The 22,281-nt window shown below is 53.6% G+C and overlaps 1 protein-coding gene across 6 annotated transcripts in view; it reads right to left on the bottom strand.

Moving 5' to 3' along the window:
- IQSEC1 (IQ motif and Sec7 domain ArfGEF 1) overlaps nucleotides 1-22,281 on the bottom strand; it is a 124,467-nt gene that overhangs the window by 72,554 nt on the left and 29,632 nt on the right. Inside the window, exon 1 of one of the 6 annotated variants that reach the window (XM_030307502.1) lies at nucleotides 387-498. The exons of the other annotated variants lie outside the window; for them this stretch is intronic. Coding sequence (XP_030163362.1) covers nucleotides 387-451 — 65 coding nt within the window. The 5' untranslated portion in view covers nucleotides 452-498. Of the gene's footprint in view, nucleotides 1-386; nucleotides 499-22,281 lie in introns of those variants that run through there. 6 annotated transcript variants of the gene reach the window in all.

Here is a 22,281-nt window from a genome sequence, read left to right as displayed (position 1 = left end):
TGCGCCCACACCACTCAGCCTCCCTCCACCCGGTCAGCCCTCCCTCCTCCTTCTCTCACACACAGGCACTCCCCACACACATCCTGACAGTCTCACGCACGCCGGCACACCCATCCCCGCAGCCTCTCCGGCACACGCTCGCACTTACAGTCCCGACAGACTCTACCAAACCAACGCAGGCAACAGTGCACCCGGCTCTCTCACGAACCCACAACATACCGCACGCCAACTGTGCGATGGCTGGGTGCCGCTGGCATCCCCACCCCGCCGGCCTAGGTCCGCGCAGCTCCTCCCCAAAGCCCTCTCGCCCAAGGCCCGGGCGCTCACCACCCCCCCCCCCCCGCCCCGACCCGACCCCCGGCCTCGGCCCCGCCCGGGGCCCTTACCCGCTGTCAAGCTCCAGCTCCAGCAGGGACTGGGTCCGCTCCGAGTTGCAGTGCAGGCACCACATGGCGGCCGCGGCGGGAGCTGACGGGGCCGGGCGCCCGGGACCCAGGCCCCGCCGAGCACTGCCGACTCCCGCCGGGGCGGCCGGATCCCGGGGCGGACACCCGACCACCCGGAGACTTGACCACCCGCCACGCGACCACGTCGGGTCACCCGGTCCAGTGCCCGCCGGTTCCCGCTACTCCCGGCCGCAAGTCTGAGCCCCCAGACCAGCCGAGCCCGCTCCTCCACCACCACACCACCACCGTCGCCACCCGCCCGCCTGGCGCAGAGCGAGGCCCGGCCGGAGGAATGTGGCCCGTGAGGGGGCGGGGCCAGGGGCGGGGCCGGAGGCCGGACTGCGCCGGGGGGGCGGGGCCGCGCGGAGCCTCGTGGGGAAGCGCGGGGGGCGGGGCTGCACGCAAGGGGCGGGGCAGGACGGGGCGGGGCTGCGCACGGGGGCGGAGCGAGCAGAGCCAAGTCCGGAGGAGAGCCGGGGCGAAGTTTTCTGGGGGGACAGCATCCCCTGTACCTTTTCCGGGAGGGCGGTGCGCTCCCTCCAAAACAGAGTCCCCACACATACATATCTTCCTCCCCAACGTGTAAGCACAGCAAATACAAAGCCCACACCAACCGGCTGTAGCCTACTCTGCTGACGGCGCCAACGTCTGCCAATCCCGGCTTTGGCCTCGGTTTATAAAATGAGGCCTTTGCTCCCCGGAAAGGTGTGGTTTGTGGGCTCTGATGCTCCTGCCCCAGAGAAAAAAGTGGGTTCCATCCTGAGGCTGGGGACACCCATTTGGGGACTTTTTGGTGAGAATCTGATGAAAGCAGCTTCTTTTTCCCTAAGCCTACCCAACCTCCTACTCTTCCCTCACCCAGAGACAACTTTCAACCCCCCCCCCCCCCCATCCCGCCCTTGGCAGGCTTCACAGTCATCCTAATTCGCTATTAGAGCTCGTCACCTATATTTGGTTTTCAAGACACTGTGATAGAGGTAGAGCTATTAGTGGCCCCATTTTCCATTAAAGGAAACTGAGGCTTACCCTTAACTGGGTTAATTCTAAGAGGCTTTCCCTCACTTCCTCTTCCAGAGCTGCTCAGCTCTCCCTACCATAAGCAGTCATGGCTTGCTATGCTCAATTTGCATACTTACGTGTTTATTATCTTTGGGCTTCACGAAGGCAGGCATAGCACCCACTACCCACACTTGTGGAATGCCCAAATATGGTTGGGAGACAATCAAGCAGCCACAGATACAAACAAGACCCCACCTGCCCCACCTGCAAATCCACTTCCTGGAGGGCTAGGCAGCTGGCAGTTCTGCGGGAGTCAGGAAGCTATAGGAAGCCACGAATGCAGGGACATCATCTTGTGCCTTTTTGAAGCTTTCATTTGGAGGGGGTGGTGCAAAAAGCCTAATGATGAGTGTTATTCCCATATGGGGAAAGTGGAGGGGGGTGGGGTGGGGGACAGTGAAGGAAGAGGGCTGGGCTGGCCCAGCTTGCAGCACAAGAAAAGGCCACCCCTAGATGCAGTTTAGTGTACCAGGGTTCCCAGGCAACAAGCTGAGTGGGAATCCAGTGCCCCTCACTGCCCATCTCCACATATCTTCTCTTCATTTCTGTTGTTGTCTCTGCCACACTGAAAATAAATAAAGACTCAGAATGGGAGAAAATATTTGTGAATCACATATCTGGTAAGGGTATAGTATCCATGCCACATAAAGAACTCTTGCAACTCAACAATAAAAAGGTAAATAACCCAGTTAAAAAAATGGGCAAAGGATCTGAATAGGCATTTCTTCAGAGAAGATATATGAAGGGCCAAGACACATGAAAAGAGGTCGAACATCACCAATCATCAGGGAAATGCAAATCAAAACCACAATGAGCTATCACCTCCTACCCACCAAGATGGTCGGAATCAGGAAGATGGACCAAAGGACCTACACGCAAGGGTTCTGGAAGGAGAAGACTGCTGAGACACGCTGCTCAGAAACTGCTACCACATCCAGTGGCCTGGCTGGGAGAGGAGGGAGTTAGGAGGGGATAGGGTTGAAATAGTCCAGTTGGGGGTGGTGGAAAACTCCCACCCCAGCTTGAACGGCCCTCTAAAAATAGGCTGCAATAAATGGAGCCAAGAGAATTCCCCCAGCCCAGCTGCTGGAGCACTCCAGACACGGGCTCCGACAGCCTCACGACCTGGATTCTCCAAGAATTCCAGGCACTTGTCCAGACCCACGGCCTTAGCCGCCTGCCAGGATGGTCTTGGCGACATGGTTCCAGCCGGGATTTAGAAGAAGGGGGTTGAATTTCCCCTTCAGTATTTGGAATACCAGAGGATGGAGTCCCTGGAAACCAAATGCCTCTTAATTCTCTTGTTCTGTTTTATCTTCCTACAAAGTGTGCCTCTTGCTTTTGCTGGGTTAACTGCCTCGCAGATTAATAATGTAGGGAATCGGGAGGCGAGCGAAAAAGTTCCAGCCTGGAGAGGCAGAGAGAGCCAATTTTTCTGCTAAAATGACTAGACGGGGCAGATTTCTTACATATTCCGTTTGGGCAAATTGCTTAGCCTTCCGAGTTGCAGTTTCTCAACGGTAAAGTGTGGCTCATGGACCACATCTACCCTGGCAGATTCTCCTTGCCGTTTAATTTAATGTAGCAAGCATTTATTAGTGCTTACTCTGTGCCTGTCATCTGAGGCCTCAATGGGACACTGATGTGACAAGTGTCCCCAGTATGATGTTAAGATAATCTGGAGGAAGAGCCTGTAACTCTGCCCCATGAGAGGCTCCCAAGATGAAGGGACTTTTGGGCTAGGCCTTGAGGAATGAGTAGGAGCCCATATATAGGGTGTAAGATTCACGAAAGTCATGAAAATGTTTAGTTGCACTGTCCCGTCCTAGGTTTCAGCCCTGAGTTGCTTGCCTTGGCCTGTTCCACGTGCCATGACCGACTTCATCCCAATCCGCCTGGCTTCTGACAGCCTCCCTGCTCTCCTTCCATCAGACATGTATGTAGTGCCTCGTCACCCAAAAGCCAACCTCTGCAGTCCCTCTCCCGGAGCTGCCGGGATGAAGGCCAGTCCCTCCACACAGCCGGCTCCAGGCCCGTGTGCCCTGACTGAGGCTTATCTCGCCAGCCCTGGACATTCATGATGCCCCTTGCGTGCACACCGCACCTCCAGCAGCAAAATACTTCTTTCAGACCCCCCAAATCCCGCTGTGTCTGGCTCATGGCTAAGGCTCTGGGTTTTGGCTTTCGCTGTCACTTCTCCCAGAAAGCCACCCCTAGCCAGCCCCTCGTCCAAGTTAGAAAGTCCTCTTACACACTCCCAGGTTTACTCTGTACCTGCCCTCCCATCACACCAATGAGCTGTATTGCCACTGGCAGGCCTCCCTCAGGCCTACTATGAGGCCTGAGGCACAGAGGTGCTCAGCAGTTGAATAAATCCGGCCTAAGAGTCAAATCTGGTCCACTGCCTGCTTTTTAAAAATAAAGTGTTTTGCGTAGGCCTGCTGTGGACAAAACCTAGAAAAGCAGAAGCCGTATGTCATGGGGAAGGTGGCGATTAAAACTATAGGGCCCGGCCAGGTGACCTTCAGACAAGATGGCCACATGATGGGACGATTCACAGCTATGAATGACGCCTACAGAGCTCCTTGCCCGTGTGTACAAAAGACTTAGGTCCGAAGATATTAGTTCTTTGTAACACAGAACAAGGAGGAGGAGACTTGCAATGTCCCTTGATGGGGACCAGTTAAGTAACCTGCAATACGCCCATCAGTGGAGTCCTACGTTAACAAGATGGCGGCAGCACCACACACATTGACAGGAAATGATCTGAGATGTGACACTGTGATTAAAAGTTCAGAAAACTGGGGCGCCTGGGTGGCTCAGTCGGTTAAGCGTCTGACTTCAGCTCAGGTCACGATCTCGCGGTCCATGGGTTCGAGCCCCGTGTCGGGCTCTGGGCTAATGGCTCAGAGCCTGGAGCCTGGAGCCTTTTTCTGATTCTGTGTCTCCCTCTCTCTCTGCCCCTCCCCCATTCATGCTCTGTCTCTCTCTGTCTCAAAAATAAATAAACGTTAAAAAAAAAATTAAAAAAAAAAGTTCAGAAAACTGTGATATGTATTTACAATAAAATATACAGAGCACTAGTGTGCTTATATAGCATGATATGATCATAGACTATTTCTTAATGAAGATCCAAGAAACAGGCACCGGTGGTGGCCTCTGGGAAGGGAAACTAGGGTTTCCAGAGATTCCTGGAGATGGGCCTCTGCCCTCTAAGCCTGAAGGCTTGCTAGGACAGGGGTGGGAAGGAGAAAGGAGGACTTTTCACTCTATGCCCTCCCCCCACCCCTTTTTTAAAATTTACATCCAAGTTAGTTAACATATAATGCAATAATGATTTCAGGAGTAGAATTCAGTGATTCATCCTCTTATACCCTTTTATAGTTTTCAGAACTTTAGGGGTGCCTGGGGTGGCTCAGTCGGTTAAGTGTCCGACTTCGGCTCAGGTCATGATCTCATGGTTCGTAGGTTCGAGTACCGTGTCGGGCTCTGTGCTGACAGCTCAGAGCCTGGAGCCTGTTTCAGATTCTGTGTCTCCCTCTCTCTGTGACCCTCCCCCGTTCATGCTCTGTCTCTCTCTGTCTCAAAAATAAATAAACGTTAAAAAAAAAAAAAAAAAGAAAGCCGGTGCAATACAGAAATCAATACAAGTCACGGCAACCCACGGGACCAGAGGTCTCGCATCTTGTGGGAGACTCAAGCCCTCCAGAGCCAGTCCTCAAAGACCCCAAATTCCGTACCATACTTAAGTCACCTCTTGGGCCACCCTGGTTTCCTTGTCCTTCGAGTAGGTGGTGTCTTACTGACAGCCACAAAAATCAATTGGAGTTGCGTTATAGCCCTCTCAAGTTCCCCTCTCAGTGCCTGTTGATCATTAATCTGTTCATAACACTGAATGGACTTCCCTATCTCACAGCCAGGATGCTGGGTCCAGGAGGACGCGCTGTGATCATCCTTCCAGCACAAGCCCTCATTTTACAGACAGGGAAACTGAGGCCCAGGGTGCCAAAGGGATGTGCCCTGGGGTGTGTGTGGCCAGGTACTACCACAGACAAAGACACTGGCCCAGGAGTCCTGCCTCCTGGGCCACAGTACCCCCTTGTTGGCACGACACAGCAGGACTTGCACAATCCAGCATACGGCCTGGGTGACTGAGGCGTGGGTTCCGTACCGAACAGAACTTACTCGTCTGAGTGTTGCATGCTGTGGAAAACCAGACACAGCTGTGCAGAATGCAGAATTGTGTAGTGTTACCTCAGAGAAGCCAGTCAGCCCCCCAGTAGAGAAAACTTCCAAACAAATCAAGCTGATCTTAAGGGACAGGTTACTTTCAAAATTTCAAGCATTTTTCACTGGTTATCATTCAGTCCCTGACTCTCTCCAGCCTCCTTCCCAGCTACCTAGCTACGATATAGCTCCTCCCAGAATGCACCATGCACTCCTCTGTTCCAGTGCCTTTGCTTATGCTCTTCCCACTTCCTGGGCTGCCCTATTCATCTGCTTGGCAACGTCCTACTCAACCATCAAGACACAGCCCAAATATCACAGGGGAAGCCTCTCCCTGTGCCCCATCCCCTAGGTGGGGAGAGAACCCCCCACCTAGACTGTGGGCACCTTGGAGGCAGGGACAATGGCTCTCCATCCACTCTCCTGGTGGTGGGGTTCAGACGCCAATGCTCTACGTGACTAGCCACCAGCGGAGTTGAGTCCCAACCATAAAAGCTCAGCAGTACTTGGGTTTGCCAAGACCTGGACCACGACGGTTGAGATTCAAGTGGCTTTAACGTTAGCATAGCCTAGGGCTTCAGGGCTGGAAAGAGTCACCAGAACCCAGTGCTGCCTGACTATTGGGTGAGGAGCCTGAGCCTAGGGAGGGGGGAGCACTTCCCCAAGTCACTCTGGGGCACAGCCAAGAATTGGTCATCTGACTTCCTTTCCATGGCTCCTTCCCCACTGCTCTGACAAAGCAAACCACAGAGTCAGGGAACCATTGTGGTTTGAGGTGTAAGAAGGCTGTTTTCCTGTGGTCTTTAAATGAACAATAAAAATTAGACGCAGTTCTGTTATGCCAACAGTTGACAAGGGGATTAACACAGGCTGTGAGGGCATGGGAAAATCCTTAGGGAGGGGTTGCAATAACAGAACCGCATGGTTAGGACACAGGGTCAGATGCAAGGAGAAACCAAACGAAACGAAACAAAACCCCGTACCAGTATAGGATGGCTCTGTAGGAGCTCTGAAAAACTCAGGATGTGCTCAGTGACTGACAATGTGAACAAAACAGCTGGGAATGATCACCTCCTCCAAGAAGCCCTCCATGCTTCTAGGTCCCGAGCGCCCACTGCGACCCCTACCACCCAGTGGGTGATAGTTCGTCATAAAAGGGAAGGGAGGTGGTGGTGGTGGCCGTGGGTCACAAGGTGCTCATTGCATCCCTCCTAGGTCTGGCCACTCCTGTGGGCACGCTCCATCCGTCCTGGTCCCTCTGCTGGGCCCAGCCAGGTAAGCTGGCTGCTTGGCCTGGAGGTGAGGGGGCAGGGCCTGTGGAGAACAGACCTGTGGCTTCTGAGTGCAGCTACTGCAATTATGGGTCTCTGTTCAAGTGGACGGGAAATGGCCATTTGCCAGTCTTCTCGCAGGATTCAAGAGGCCTGACGACATCAGGAAGAAATTTAGAAGCAAACATCTGAGCTGCTACCTTCACCAGTGAAGGGCTCTTCCCTGAGCCCGCACTGACCCCCGAATCACACTGTGCACCACACTTCCCATCAGGCGGCCCTGCCAGCCCCCTGGATACAATCAAAAGTGACCCCCACCTCAGCCCCTCAAACTCACCCCTCCTTTCCCTGGCTGGTGGCAGAAGGAAGCCACCGCCAGATCCTCAGGGATAGAGGGGCAGGGCCCACGATGCTTATGCGGAGGGAGTCAGCCCTCCCTTGGGGACAGCTCCAGGAAAATGACTTCAGGCCTCTTCCAGGTCCGACCCCTCTGTGTCCACTCTCTGGACCTGAGAGGGACCTCAGTTCTCCGCTGCAGGTGGAAGAGGCAGCCTTGTGGCCAGTGGGCCTGGACACGCGTCTTTAGCTCCCTATCAATCCCCTCATGTGACCTCGGGTGAGTCACACAGCTTCCTGGGGCCTCGGTGTATTCACCTGTACACCTTCCTTGCAGGAGCGGTGCGGGGCTTGGCAAGAACATCCATAATTGCCTAGCCAGTGCCGGATACCCAGCGGGCCTTCAGAGCCTGGTAGTCCCTTCCCCTGTGCCACCGTTGCCCCCACAGAGTGGGAAGGCTCACGGCGTGGGCACCTGGTGGCGTCATAACCTGGCTTCCCAGCATCTCATGTTCGATCTTGCCTCTTGGGCAAGTGGATGGGTCTTTCTGAACCTCCTTTCCCCACCTCCCTGCCTCTACCTGCCTCTTCCTTAAGTCCGGGGACTGCTACCTCCCGAGACGGCCAAGGCCACCCATCATGGGGCACACACTCTGGGTCAGGCACTTTACAGAAGTGATCGCATTTAATGCTCAACAACCCTCCATTTTACAGATACATTGTGGCTCAGAGAGGTTGAGTAACTTACTTAAGGCCACACACCTAGAGGCTGGATGATAGGGATTTGAGCACCTGTCCATTTGGCCCGCAGACCATGAACGTAACCACGAAGCTAGACCTGCCTGGTCTTCCCCCTACACAAAGTGCTTATTGAATGCAGGCTCCGTGCTAAATGCTTTACCTATCATCTCATTTAAGCCTTATAATAACCTTCTAAGGAACATACTACTATTATTGTCCTCATCCTATCATCCAGAAAGAGAAACTGAGCCTCAGAAAGGTTAATGGGGCACCTGGGCGGCTCAGTCGGTTAAGCATCCGACTTCAGCTCAAGTCATGACCTCACAGTTAGTGAGTTCAAGTCCCGTGTCGGGCTCTGCACTGACAGCTCAGGGCCTGGAGCCTGTTTGGATTCTCTGTCTCCCTCTCTCTCTCTGCCCCTCCCCCGCTTGTGTGCACGTGCTCTCTCTCTCTCTCTCTCTCTCTCAAAAATAAATAAATAAACATTAAACAAAAAAAGAAGAAAAGTTAAGGAATTTGTTTGAGGCCAAGCAGCTAGTAAGTAAGGATTTGAACCCAGGGCTGTCTGATTCCCAAATCTGTGCTTATAACACCATTCCCTTTGGTCTTCAAGGTTTAGTTCCAAGAAGTCCCCCGTGGAAGACCATTTCCCTTCGTGGCTGATATAATGGAAATAACAAAAGCAAATCTAGCCCCCACACGCCCCACCGGCTATGGAGTCAGACTCCCGACCCTGTCCCCTTATTGGCAGGGTGGTCTCGGGCATGGCCTCTCTGAGCCTCAGTCTCCTCTGTCAAATGGGAAGGGATAACAACGCATATCACTGAGGTTGTTGCAAAGACTTCAGTGACATATCAAGTGCTGGGCCCCCAGCAAGAGTTCTGCCTCCCACTGCCCCGCTTCGCCAGCTCCCAGGACCCAGGTCACAAATCCCGGTTCCTTTTGCCCTGGGGAATGCCCCACCTCCCCTCTGGAGTGGAGAGCAGCTGGGGAGAGGCAGGAGGGGCATCGTGGTGGCCAGGCCTGGGAAGGACTTGAGGCTTTTGCCAGTTCTGCTGAGGCGTCCCAGAGGCCCGGGTGCGGTCAAATCGGGCAAGCAGTCCTGCCTTTTTCCCTTCTCCCCAGCTGCCTGTGCCTCTCCCTTCCTCCCTCAACAAGCCTGCCCTGGGGTTGAGCTCACGCTCAGAGGGCCCCTTGAACTAGTTTGAGAGAGGAAGGAGGAATTAGGTTCTGTGGTTCCAAGCCCCACCCCCACGCCTACAGTCTGGGAAAGAGACAGACCCCACATGTGAAGGGCTCTGAGACCGCACACACATGTTCCAACAGACGGCGGCCCGCTTGCTGTCACCTCCTCTGAGGGACCTTCTGGGACACCCCCAGGTAAAGCACATCCCCGTTCTCTCTAGCTCATCTAATTCCCTGTGAAGCCCATCTCCCAGCCTATATTTATCTTGCTTAATTACTTGCTTGTTTACGGTCTGTCCCCTCCACCAGAACGAAGATCTTCATGTGAAGGAGGGGACTTTGTTTACCACGGTGTCCCCAGGATCCAGATGGCACCTGTTCTACAGTACGTGCTCAATAAATGTCTGATAAATGAGTGAGTCCTGTTGACCCAGTCATTCTCACTCAGGACAACCAGAGCGATGGCACAAGGCCTGTGAGCTGGGAATGGCAGGCCCCCTGCCCGCTCCCCGTTCTCGCCCTTGTCTTATTCCGTCGGGGCCAGCGCCCCTTTTTACACCACAGATAGTCTCTGGAAGTCTACCCATTTTCATCTCCGGCATGCCCGTTGTTTACGGGATCCAGCCGCTCAAGACTTTATCAATAAAAGAGGCATCCCTTTAAGCAAAGCGAGTGACCATCCTTGACGTATTCGGGGTTCTTTCCTAGTCGCTTTGCTTAAACCGGGGCCCATCATTATTAAAGGGAGCAGGTAACGTGAGGGAATCTAGAAAGAAATACAGAAATCTGCAAGGCCTGGCTCTGTTTCGGAACGTCCCAGCCGGCCACCACTGATCCAGACGCGTGGCGTTCCAGGGAATGCCTGGAAGTAGGGAAGCAGCTGGCTTACTCTTCTGCAGTGCGTGCATACCACAGAAACAGCTACCGCGGGGGTGCCAAGCCAGTGCCCCAGCGGCCCTCTCCCTTAATGAATTTATAACGTTCATTTATAACAAGTGCTGGGGACGTCTGTTTGGCGAACGGATGCCACTAAGTGCTCCTAACCGACAGCTTCTCTTAAGTGGGTTAAACATTCCCCTCTGCAATCGTCTTTATGTTATTGATTTAAACACCTTCCTTTGTCCCAGGGGGAGGAAGACGGCAACCAGCTTGACTTGACTCCACTGATTCGGAATTAATGGACGCGGGATATGTGTGATGTCTGAGTCATTGTTTGAATAAATCTATAACGGAGAACGTGGGCGTTCCTGAATGCGTTTCAACAACCGCCCCCAACATTTATGATTACCTATTACGTGTCAGGCACTGGCTGCGTATCTCAGAGGATGCAGAACCAAAGAGGCGTGGGCCCTACCTTCCGGAAGCTTGGTGGGTAAAGGGACTGCAGGCAAATCAGAGTCATTGGTGCCAGCCCTGTTCCCACAGGAGTTCACATAATCCTGACAGCCGCTCTAAACGGTGGGTAGGCATCCCAGTTTATCACGGAGGCCCTGAAGCCCAGAGAGGCTAAGTAATTTGTCCAAAGACCCACAACCTGTAAAGGACGGAGCTGGGATTAGAACCCACCTCTACACTGACGCTCGGCCTGTGTTCTTCCCATGCCACCGGTGGTTCTCAAATCAATGGAAATGCAAATTTCCACACTCTCAGTGATTCTGATGCCTGCTGCAGTTTGGGAATCTGCACTAGCCAGGGCACTGAAACGGGCCACCAATGCAGTGTGGGAGCCACCTGGGAGAGGGCTGGGGGGATGGCCATTTAGGGAAGGCTTCCTGGAAGAGGTGATGCCTGTCTTGGGATTTGTGGCACGAAAGGGAATTCACGGGTGGCCCGGCAAGAGAAGGGCACTCCAGGTACAGGGAACAGCATAGGCAAAAGCTTGGTTCGCTTGGGAAAGTAGAATCATACACCGTACACACAAAATCTACATCTATGTGGAGTGCGAAGAGTGGGGACAGGTGAGCAGTGAGGAATGAGGCCACAGGATGAAGGGGGCAGAATTCTGCTGGCAGAAGTGGCCTGGATTTGGGGCGCCCGAGTGGCTCAGTCGGTTGAGCGTCCGTCTTCGGCTCAGGTCATGATCTCTCTGTTTGTGAGTTCCAGCCCCGCATCGGGCTCCGTGCTGACAGCTCAGAGCCTGGAGCCCGCTTCGGATTCTGGGTCTCCCTCTCTTTCTGCCCCTCCCCCACTCGCACTCTGTCTGTCTCTCTCAAAAATAAATAAACATTAAAAAAAAATTTTTTTTTAAAGAGCAAAAGAAACCAGTTCATTAAAAAAAAAAAAAAAGCGGCCTGGATTTAGCCCCAGGTTGGTTTTCCCAATGACCACATAGCACCTGTATACCGATTACTTAACACTATTCTTTATATCAGGGAAACTATATATTTGCTCCATCAACAAAGAATCCCAGTCTCACTGAGAATAAATTCAGTTTTCCCATAAAAACAAATCACCAAAACACCGTTATAAAATCCTGCTTGGATCCTGTCACCCGCAGATGGCCTGTGCTTCAGCCCCACTCTGTGTTTGTTTAACACAGGAATTAGTTAAGTACAGAGAATCCGTGTTATAGAAGGCACCCATAAAACAGAAGGATCACTTTTATATCCTGATCGGGAATGAGATACACGATATATTGCCAGGTGAAACCAGGAAGGTGATGAATGCTGTATTCAGGTACAGAAGGAAGGGAGAGGAGTAAACACATGCAGGCTGACATATGCATAAAGTATCCGGATGGCGGTTACCTCTGGGGGAACCTGACAGGGCCGGGAGGGCAGCTCAGTGCTCATTGTGTGCCTTTTGTATCTTTAACTGTTGAACCATGTGACTATATAACTTCCTATAAAATAATAAGATACAATTAAGCCTTCTTTTGCGTGATAAAGAGGCGTTAAAGAACTTTAGCACCCACTGACACTTTGGTCTTGAAATACTCGGAAGGGCCGGAAGAGCATTGGGAAGGGAATAGCATTCTTCTGGGTCCCACGTGATTATTTTCCTTGTTACCGAACGCTGAATCTGTGGCTCACCTGGAATCATTTCATGTGGCTCGGGTCTCAGGGATCTGAGAATACGCTTTTTTCCAACAAGAAATATCCTTAAGCATGTAGTGTAACTTGACCGCCGCAGAAGGCTGGGGAGGGCCCAGCTGGGGCCTGGGCCCAGTGGAGGGGCGGGGGTGGGGGGGGGGTGGGGGGTGGCGGGGAGGTCAAGGCCCTCTTCCCATCCTTTTGGGAACAAGACTAGGCTGCCATCCCACAAGGTCAGGCCCCCCGGGGAGCACCTCCGAATGCTCGGTAGTGCTCCCCATACGCTCTCCTGCGGCCAGTTATCAAGTCCTGTTGTGTAGCCCACTAGCCCATGAGGAAAGGGAGACACAGAGAGGTTAAGCGGTATGCCCTGAGGCCGCTCCCCTGCTAGTGGCAGAGCTGGGATTCTAACCTATAGGCCTAGGCAGGGAAAGCCTAGGAGCCTCTGAGCCAAGCCGGCCTGGGGCGGGTAAGGGAATGCGACCCCACCCCACGAAATAAGAGTAAACCTTAAGACCCAGACTGGGCCACCCCAGACTCCTGGAGCGGATCCACAACGAGCATCCCTTACGCAGCACAACCCACAGACAATTTTGGTCTCTCTCGCCATTTCCATAAGTGAGTATAATTTATGTGTCTAATAGCAAAGATATCAAGGTTGGGAACCCCCTGGAGTGTTAGAAACGCAATTTGTAATTACAAGCACACAACAATTTGTTCAACATGTCAGCTACGTCCGCGGTAATTATTACCCTGGTTAAGGGTAATCCCCGCCGCGCATGGGGATGGGAAGCCAGGAGTGGGGGCACTGGGCTTGGAACCCGGTTGTCTTCCTTGAGGCCATTTCTTCTCCCAAGACCCCTCCTGTTCCCTCCCACAGTGGGCCAATATCCCTATGGTGGCTGCCCCCGGTGGGCCTCTCACGGGCTCGGCCCTGCCTGCGGGTGCCTAAGTACGGATCAGTGGGCACCTCCTTCTTGGGAGGCATCCCTAGTGGATCCTGACGCCTGCTCTCAGGAGGGGCCCTGTTCCAGGCTTGCTTCCCATTTTTCCTCGACAGTCTGGGGATAACGCTACCTTCTAGTAAGTTCCCTCCTGCTGTAGGCTGCTTGCGATGCAGCCTCTAGCTCCTTCCCCTTGGCCTCCTTTGGTGGTCACCTGGAGTTCTACGCTAGGGACAGTTAGGTACACTAGCAGTGGCCGCGGCTGCCACTTCCGGAGCACGGATTCTGTGCCCGGTGCTCCACGGCGCTCACACTGGGGCGCAGCAACCTTCCCAGCCACACACAGGGCAAAGTCCACATCTTACCCAAGGGACAGAGGCCCAGAAGTACCAAGGCACTCGCACAAAATGCAAGACGCACAGATCACAGGGAAGCGGGATTCGATACGGTGGATGGTCCGAGCCATGAGGGTCCCCACTCTGGGATGCAGCCTCTGGTTGGAAAGGGCACTTCTTCATGCAACACACATCGGCTCCTTTTGTGCTTTAACTCCAGTGCGAGGGACAGGGGCCACGTGGAGCTGGGGAAGGGACTTCCAGGCTCTGAAGGCTTGCTAGATGTCCAGCACTGGCTAGACTAACTGTTGGGCACTCACTCTGTGTTTTACACACGCGACTTGTCAATGCCCCTGTCCGCCCTGTGAGGCTGGGACTTCGTTAACTGCAGATCAGAGATCAGGACCCCGGCACTGCCCTGTAAAGTGGGGGTTCACCCAGAAGTCCCCAGGTTGGGCTTGCTGGCAAATTATGATCGGTTTGAGACCACAGTTCAGGGCACAGCTGGTGGAGCCCTCCCTGGAGAGGACGAAAGATAGGGTGGCGAAAACTGCAGGCCAGAGCCACCGAACCAGCAGTCTGGGTGTCAGGTCAGGGTGCGGGTGAGGAGCAGGGGGCAGTGTGGCTGGCCCTGGCCTGATCAGAGTGGCCCCAATCCCACCACTCACTAGGCTGGTCCTGGCACGGGGCGGCGTTCACCGGTCACCGCTGGGGCGCTGGCGCCACCTCTCGCCCTTCTGGAGAACTGCAGCCTGGCCTTCCCAGACGGGACACAGCGGGCCAGACAGGGTGGTACCGCCCAGCCTTGGAGCAGGTGTAGTGAGGGGCCGCTGAGCCAGCCCGTGGACCCCGCCCGAAGCTTCCTCATGCAAACCTCTTCCATTCTGCCTGAAGAATCTAAGGCCCCCTCCTCCCCAGCTCTCCTTGTACAGAGGGCAGGCGGCTGGGTTAGGAAGCAGAGCAGGGCTCAAACCCAATTTCACCGACGTTTCAATCTAACAACATGTCACTGCCCTGCTTCGAACCCTGGCTCCTCACTGCTTAAGAAATGAGTACCAAACTCCTCGCTATGCCCACAAGGCCTCGCAGATTCGGCCTCTGCCCTCCCCCTCCGCGCGGCCTCAGCCTCTTATCCAGCAAGTTGGCTCCTGCCCCTGGGCCTTTGCAAAGGCCAGTCCCTCTGTCCAGCACACGTCTCTCTCTTTTCACCTACTTGACCCCGGCTCCACCTGCATGCCTCAGCTCCTTCAGGGAAGCCTTGCCTGACCTCCTCACAGGCCCCATCGAGGAATGTCTCCTAGCACCGTGGATGCTGCACAGGGGAGCGTCTCCCTCTCTTATGCTGCACAGCTGCGTGAGGATAAGGATCGTGTCTGCTCGACTCCCCATTTATTTCAGCTCCAGTGCAGTGCCAGGCACATACTAGGTGCTTCAGAAATATTTGTGGATGAAATTAGTTATGTCTAGTTCACGTGAGTCCCTGTCCCCAGATTAACATGCCTTCGTAAATACAGCATTCATTTCTCAAGGGGCCAGGCACAGAGGGAAATAAAGGTCCTTCCTATTTGAGTTCTGGGGAGGGGGATATTAATAGACGGTGAAGTGGAAGGTCTGTGCACCGATGTCCTGACCAGGAGCAGACAGCCGGGAAAAGCTAGAGCTGAGACGTGGACCCAGGTCTGTTTTGACTGAAGCCATTCTGTGGCCCCTGAAGCCAGGCATATGGCCCAGTTCCCTCAGGATTCACCGGGCTGGATCTGCTTGAGCTGCTCACGCAGACGGAGGAGAATGGAGTTCCCTTGCCCCTGAGGTTACCAACAGAGTCCTGGAGAGAGAGTCTAAAAAATTAAGCATAGGAGGGCTGCCTAAGTGGGGAGGAGGACCCATTCCCAGGCATCTCTCCTTTGCCAGTCAGCATGCTCAAGGCTGGCTCTACCACCAGCAGGCAGGGCTCCCATATGTGAATCTGTAAAAGGCGCCCTCTTCTGGTGGACATAGCCTCTTACGCCCACGCTTGGCAAGACTGCCATTTCTTTCTTTGCCAACTGCTCTCATACAGTGCACAACCTGAACATCTGTACACTAGAAGCGCCTGGAGCACCACCCCACTGGGTGGGGTCCCTGCTATTACTCTCCTCACACTGACAGTGGATCTGGCTCTTCCTTCAAGGGGGCAGGGAGCCCTTCCAGTAAGGACTTGTAATCATGCATGCAGGACATGTGGCCACATGCAGCCACCTGTGCCTTCCTTTCTTAGGCCCTGGGAGAGGGAAAGCCCCAGAGAAAGCCCTCTGGGAGATTTCCATGGCAGAGATAAGCCACCGGCAGGTCCAGAAATCACAAGGCCCACAGAGAAAACATCAGCAAAACTTAGCACTGACTTAAGCTGCCTCATGGAATCCCATCAAATCTGAGCAGGAGGGCAGTGAAAACCCCAGCCCACATCACGGGCTTAAACTCAGGTGGAAAGGGTGACATGTGGCTTGCTTGGGTCTTCAAGGAGACAGACCCTCAGTCCTCTCAGAGAGACTGCTGCATGCCCTGGGCTTCTGCATCGAGTCAGGAGCCCGGAGGAGGCCAGGGCATGCTCAAGGTCACCCAATGGCCAGCTGGCAGCCAGGCTGGGCCCGCGCCAGGTCTCCAGGCTCCGCCCTCGCTCCAGCCCCAGATCTGCTGGAGTGGGGAGGAGGGGGAGCTGGTCTCCCAACTTGGGCCTTCATGGGGCACAGAGGGACCGTTCTTTGCAGCTCAACAATCCCCCTGTTTGCCCCGTGCCAGGCTACAGCCTCCCTCGAGTCCTGCTGACGAGGAAAATCTGGTGCCAGCGTCCACAAATATGTGTGCCTTCTGGAGGGAGGAGGCAGCCGGCCTTTCTAGCCGAGTGGGCGGATTTAAAGGCCCAGAGGGAAGCCACAGGATAGGGGCAGAGGGAGCTGCTGGGTGTTTTCTTTAAAATACAGCACGGGGAATAAACACACACACACACACACACACACACACACACACACACACAGAGCTCCTGAATATTTCCGACCAGTTACCACAAAAACGCTTTCCATGTTAGCTCTGAGCGGGAGGTGGGGGGCATATGAAGTTTTTGTTGTATCTTCTTGTAATGTTGAACATTTTTTACCACGGGCCTGCTTTCCTAAGCAAATAGTAAACTCCTAGAAATAAACCGAAAATAAGAAGCCCAGAAAGAAAGCAAAAAGGGAGCTCAGGTATCGACCTTCTCCGTAAAAACCTTCTCTGTGCTTGCTGGGACACGGGCCGCGTTGGTGGCCCATTCGTGCACATTTGCACTGTAGCCACAGAGCGACCCGGAGAAGGGGGCCCCTCTTGTTGTCACCCCCACTACACAAACCATTGTCCAGGTCCTAGCCTGGCTAGGCACACTAGTCCTGGCCTAGTTCTAGGCTGATTCTTGCTCTTCACTTCTTCCCGGGGACCTGAAGTTCTCAGAGAGCCTGGGGAGGAGCGACACTGCTCCAGAGGGAATGTGCCTTGTCAGGCAACCAAGGGGAGTCCGCAGGCCGTGGTGGGAGCAGAGCCTACAACTTCCGGGGCCCTGGAGACGTTCCGCCGAGATGCTGCCGGGCCATGCTCTCAGCCCAGGCCCCTGCTGAACCACAGCCCCTTCCTGGGCCTCAGTTTCCTCATCTAGTAAATGGGCGAATCTGCCCTGGTTTGCCTGGTAGGAGTAAAGATTACTCCTACTCCAAGGGGAGGTGCCTGGCACCTAGCAGGTGCTCAGTCCACACCCACTTCCTCCCTCCCTCCCTGCCCTGATAACTCCAAGAGCAGTAAGGCTATGTCCTGCCAGGCCAGGGACTGGCCACTGCCCGGGGAAAGGCACCGGGATCTGGAGGGCCGACTGGAGGTTGGCAGTGACCCTCTCTCTCTAGCGGGCATGCCCTGGACACTGGAGAGGACGCAGAGCCCCCTGGGAGACAGGTGGGCCGGGTGCCTGAGCCTGTGTGTGGGCTCAAGAGAGTTCGCATAGCGGCCTGAGATCTGGCAGGTCCTTGTGGCAGGCTGTGGCCCCCCACCTCCTACTTCCATTGCCTCAAACAGACCCGGATGCAAAGGGCTTAGGAGGAGACGTTTATTTTCCAGACGCAGGTACCCAGAGGTGGGCAAGGAAGACACAGCCAGGGATCGCCCTGGCCCTCCCTTACCTTGGTCCCTTACCTTGGCCCTCCCTTACCTTGCCCTGGGTGGGGGTCTCCTGCAGCACACAGCACAGCCTCGCTGGCCCCAGGGGCCTCCTCTGTGGCCCACGTAGATGAGCTTCCTCAGCCCTATGCAGTGGCCTCAGCTGGCCCTATGCAGTGGCCAGCGTGGGTCATAAGCCCTCAGCCCCTGCTTAATCCGCCAGAGCCCGAGTCAGCGCCAGCGGGACACGTGACAGCCACAGCCCCACAGACAGACCTGTTTGGCAGGAGTGGCAGCTGGTCCCGTGGGGGAGGGCCGCCTGCGCAGCCCTCCTTGCCCTCGGGGGCTGTCCCTGATCACCACACTCTTGCTGGCTCCTCCTGTCCAGAACCTGTGTCCTGGGCTCCTGCCCGCCACCTCGGGAAAGGTATGGGTATGTGGGGGGGGGGGGGGCAGGGCAGATGGGGAAAAGGGCTCATCAAATGGTGCTGGGTAATGGTGTGTGTGCGTGTGTGTGCGTGTGCACACTTGGAACGGGATCCTTATCTTACGCCACACACGAATCAATTCCAGGTAAAGATCTAATGTAAAATATACAGAATATGCACGGCCACGGAGTGGGAAAGGATTTCTTAAAACAGAAAACATTGATAATAAAGCTCGAGATAAATTTGACCACTTAAAGAAGAAGTCTGAAATGCGGCACCTGGGCGGCCCCATCGGTTGAAAGTCCAACTCTTGATTTTGGCTCAGGTCATGATTTCATGGTTCGTGAGTTCGAGCCCCGAGGTGGGCTCTGCGCTGACAGTGTGGAGGCTGCTTGGGATTCTCTCTCTCCTTCTCTCTCTGCTCCTCCCCTGCTCTCTCTCTCTCTCTCTCTCTCAAAATAAAAAAATAAAAAAAAAAAAAAGAACTCTGAAATGAAGATGTCCAGCCAAAGACCCCAGAAAGAGTAAAAACGGCAAGATATTTACAACATACATAAATGATCAAGGATTCAAGTCTCAAATGCTTAAAGAATCCCCCCAATCAACAAGAAAATAAAAAGCCCAAGATGGGCAAAAACACTTCCCCAAAGAAGAGATCCAAGTGGCCAATAAGCAGGCCAAAACGACCCAACCTCATCAGCAATCAGGGAGATGCAAATTAATGCCACGGTGACCCACTATTACACACCCACCAGCTGAGCAACAATGCCAAAGAGTGATAATAGCCGATGCTGGGAGAAGAGGGTGCCATGGGACGGAACGACCACACAGCATTCTTTACGACCCAGTGAGAGGTAATGCCCTAGAGAAGGGCATGCCATGCACACTAGGGCACAGACAGGTTCAAGAACAATAGCCCCAAACCAAAAACAACCCACATGTCCATCACAGTAGACTGGAATACATAAACTGTGGCCTCAGCGAGGCGAGGGAATACGACCCGGCAGTGACAAGGACAAACCGTAGCTACTCACGACTGGAGGAGTCACAGAGCTGCACCCGCAAGCCGAAGAAGCCAGACCCAAACAAGTTATCTACAGCCTATGTCTATTTAACAGACAGCTCGAAAATAAGAAAAACAAAATGATACCGTAAAGAGTTGTTCAGCTGGGTCGCCTGGGTGGCTCAGTCGGTTGAGCCTCCGACTTCGGCTCAGGTCATGATCTCTCCGTTCGTGAGTTCGAGCCCCGCATCGGGCTCTGTGCTGACAGCTCAGAGCCTGGAGCCTGTTTTGGACTCTGTGTCTCCCTCTGCCCCTCCCCCACTCCCGCTCTGTCTCTGTCTCAAAAATAAACATTAAAAAAAAAAAAAAGAGTTGTTCCGCCGGGCGGTAACACAGCAAGAACAAGAGCATCATTAACACAAGAGTCTAAATGGTGAGACTCTTTGAGGGGTAATGGTTGGGGAAGAGCACCAAGCTGGGTGGGGGTAGGGGGCTTCTGGCAACACTCGGTCTCTTGACCCAGGTGGTAGGCACATGTATGTGTCTCTAACTTTTCTTTAAGCTGCTGCACAGATGTCTATTCACTTTCCTGTGTGACAGGTTGCATATCACATTTAAACAGAAAGATGTATCTGACATTGGTAGGGGACAGGCGGACACCCCAAGCTGTGATTGCAGAGTCACTTGCCACAACCGGTCACACCTCGACGCCATGGCCACCCAGCCACACAGGACATCTGAGCTGTGAGGGCTCATTCTACCCTCTCATTTTAAAGACAAGCACCGAGGATCAGAGATAGAAAGGAACTTGCCCAAGGCTGCACAGCAAGTTGGGGTCAGGACCGGAATCTAGGTCCCAAACCAGTTTCTCTCCTTTTCTGTTTGGGAGAATTTTTCCATTGCAAATCACCTTTAACATCAATCAGGGCAGACTTGTAGCATTTACCACTCTCTGAAATTTTCTTTATTCCCTTACTTATCCATCGTGGGTCTCTGGGCGCTAGAAAAAAAACTCCTGGGGGGAAGGGTTTTTTGTCTGTTTTGCTCCTGCGGTGTCATGGTAGGTGCTCCATAAATATTTGTTGCATGAATGGAGCTTGCATTTCTATTTGGACTCTGAGGTCCTAGAAATACTCAGTGGCTCCTGTGACATCCCCAAAGGAGAAAATGAAAAATAACTATGACATTGACACACTTTCTCAGAATTATTTTCATAACTGTCTTAGGCAGCTGGTACTATCATCACCCCCATCTTAAGGAGGAGGAAACTGAGGCTCAGGGAGGTTGTGAATTATCCAAGGTCACAGCACTAGGAAGTTGAGAGCTGGCACTTGAACCCAGCCCCAGAGGCAGGCCAACCTTCAGCCAGTCCACATACAGGGTCCGGGTATCGAGGTCTACGTGCTCCAGCCCTCCTGCTCCCCCATTCCTACCCCCCAACCCCACCCCTTTGGGGTGCCAGTTACAGCTTCCAAAGCGTGTTCTTTTTTTAAAAAAATTTTTTAACGATTTACTCATTTTTCAGAGAAGAGAGAGACAGAGTGTGAACGGGGGAGAGGCAGAGAGAAAGGGAGACAGAATCCAAAGCAGGCTCCAGGCTCTGAGCTGTCAGCACAGAGCCCGATGCGGGGCCTGAACTCACAGACCACAAGATCCTGACCTGAGCCGGAGTCAGACACTTAACCAACTGAGCCACCCAGGCACCCCTTCCAAACTGTGTCCTGGCCTGTTCCAAACTCCGGTCCGGGGGCGGTGGGGGGGGGGGGGGGAAGGGACTCGTCCAAAGCGAGAGCTTGTCCAAAGCGCTCTTCCCTCAAGTTTCCCAAGCCAGGGTGACCAACAGTGACCCCAGCACTGCTCACGGATTTGCCATAAGACATTCAATTTCCGTATTGCTTCACTTCATACCAAATCCTCAGGCCCCCTGGCTAAGTCCAAAAACTGGTCCTAGTTCCGTATCTGGATGAACTGAATAATGAAATGTTCCCATAATACCCCCAGGCAACTGGCTTTATTAAAACATCCTGGCCCTTAGCATTTTTACAAACCTATATTACTATCAGGATAGCTTTCAGCAAGCCCTCAGATAATAATAATAATAATAATAATAATAAAAAATCATTGGCTCTGGGAGTCCTGGAGCTCCAATGACTCTCCAGGGCATCTAAACCAACTGAGAAACATAAATCTTCTGATCAGCCTCAGTTTGCATACCTCCAGTGAAGGGAACTCACTACCTCATGAAGGCAGGTTGTTTTTTGTTTTTTTTGTTTTTTGGATCCAGCTCAGTTGAGCACAACAAAAAATTATATTAGCCCCCAGCACTAGGGACTACAAGGTGCCTCAGCCACTGTTCTGGCCTCAGGGAGTTTAGTCGTGAGTGATTGTGTCATTCCAACAGAAAGGGACACAGCACAGGCTGGGATTACCTTCTAAAGAGGCAGCATGTGAGGCCCAAGCCTTTATATCCCTGTCACATATGGCACGTGGATTTATGTGGGTCAGCCTGGACTCTGTGCTCACTCATGAGCCCCTCCCAGAGGAATGTCTCCCTAGGAGCATCTGGGCATGACAACCGGCAAACCGTGGGGCTCTGGGGGCCCAAGGAACAAAAAGGATTGTCATCCGAGGTAGGTGGGAGGGTGCAGCATCCCAAATCCTTCCCGCTGGCCTCTGGGATTGACATAATTGTTTTAATATTATGCTTCCAGAACCTTCACACACATTGATGGATGGCTTTGTGGTTTTGCAAATGAAATGGGATAATATATGTGAGAGCCACCGTGAGGGGCTCTGGCAAAAGGAGCAGATGCTTAAAAAACGTTCACCGGGTTTGAAATGCAATCGTGTTGGATCAGAAGGCCACATACACGTAGTTCTTCGAAGAGTCGCTGACAGCTTGGCTGCCTGTGTCCTGCCTTCCCAAGTTGGCACTTGCTGAGGTAGCCCTGCTGAACAGCCTGGGGGGTGGGGGAGCGGAAGGGGCTTCCTGAAGCCTAGTGTCTCACCAGGGAGGTCTAATGGCAGTCTCACCGATGCCCCAGCACGCTATTCTGCTCAGCGATAATGGCTCACTTTAGGGGAGGACACAGGGACTCAGGGCAGGCTTTGTTGAAGCA

Source organism: Lynx canadensis, chromosome A2 (genome assembly GCF_007474595.2).
Source record: "Lynx canadensis isolate LIC74 chromosome A2, mLynCan4.pri.v2, whole genome shotgun sequence".
In the NCBI taxonomy this organism is placed as follows: Eukaryota; Metazoa; Chordata; class Mammalia; order Carnivora; family Felidae; genus Lynx; species Lynx canadensis.
This window is presented reverse-complemented; position numbering and strand designations above follow the sequence as displayed.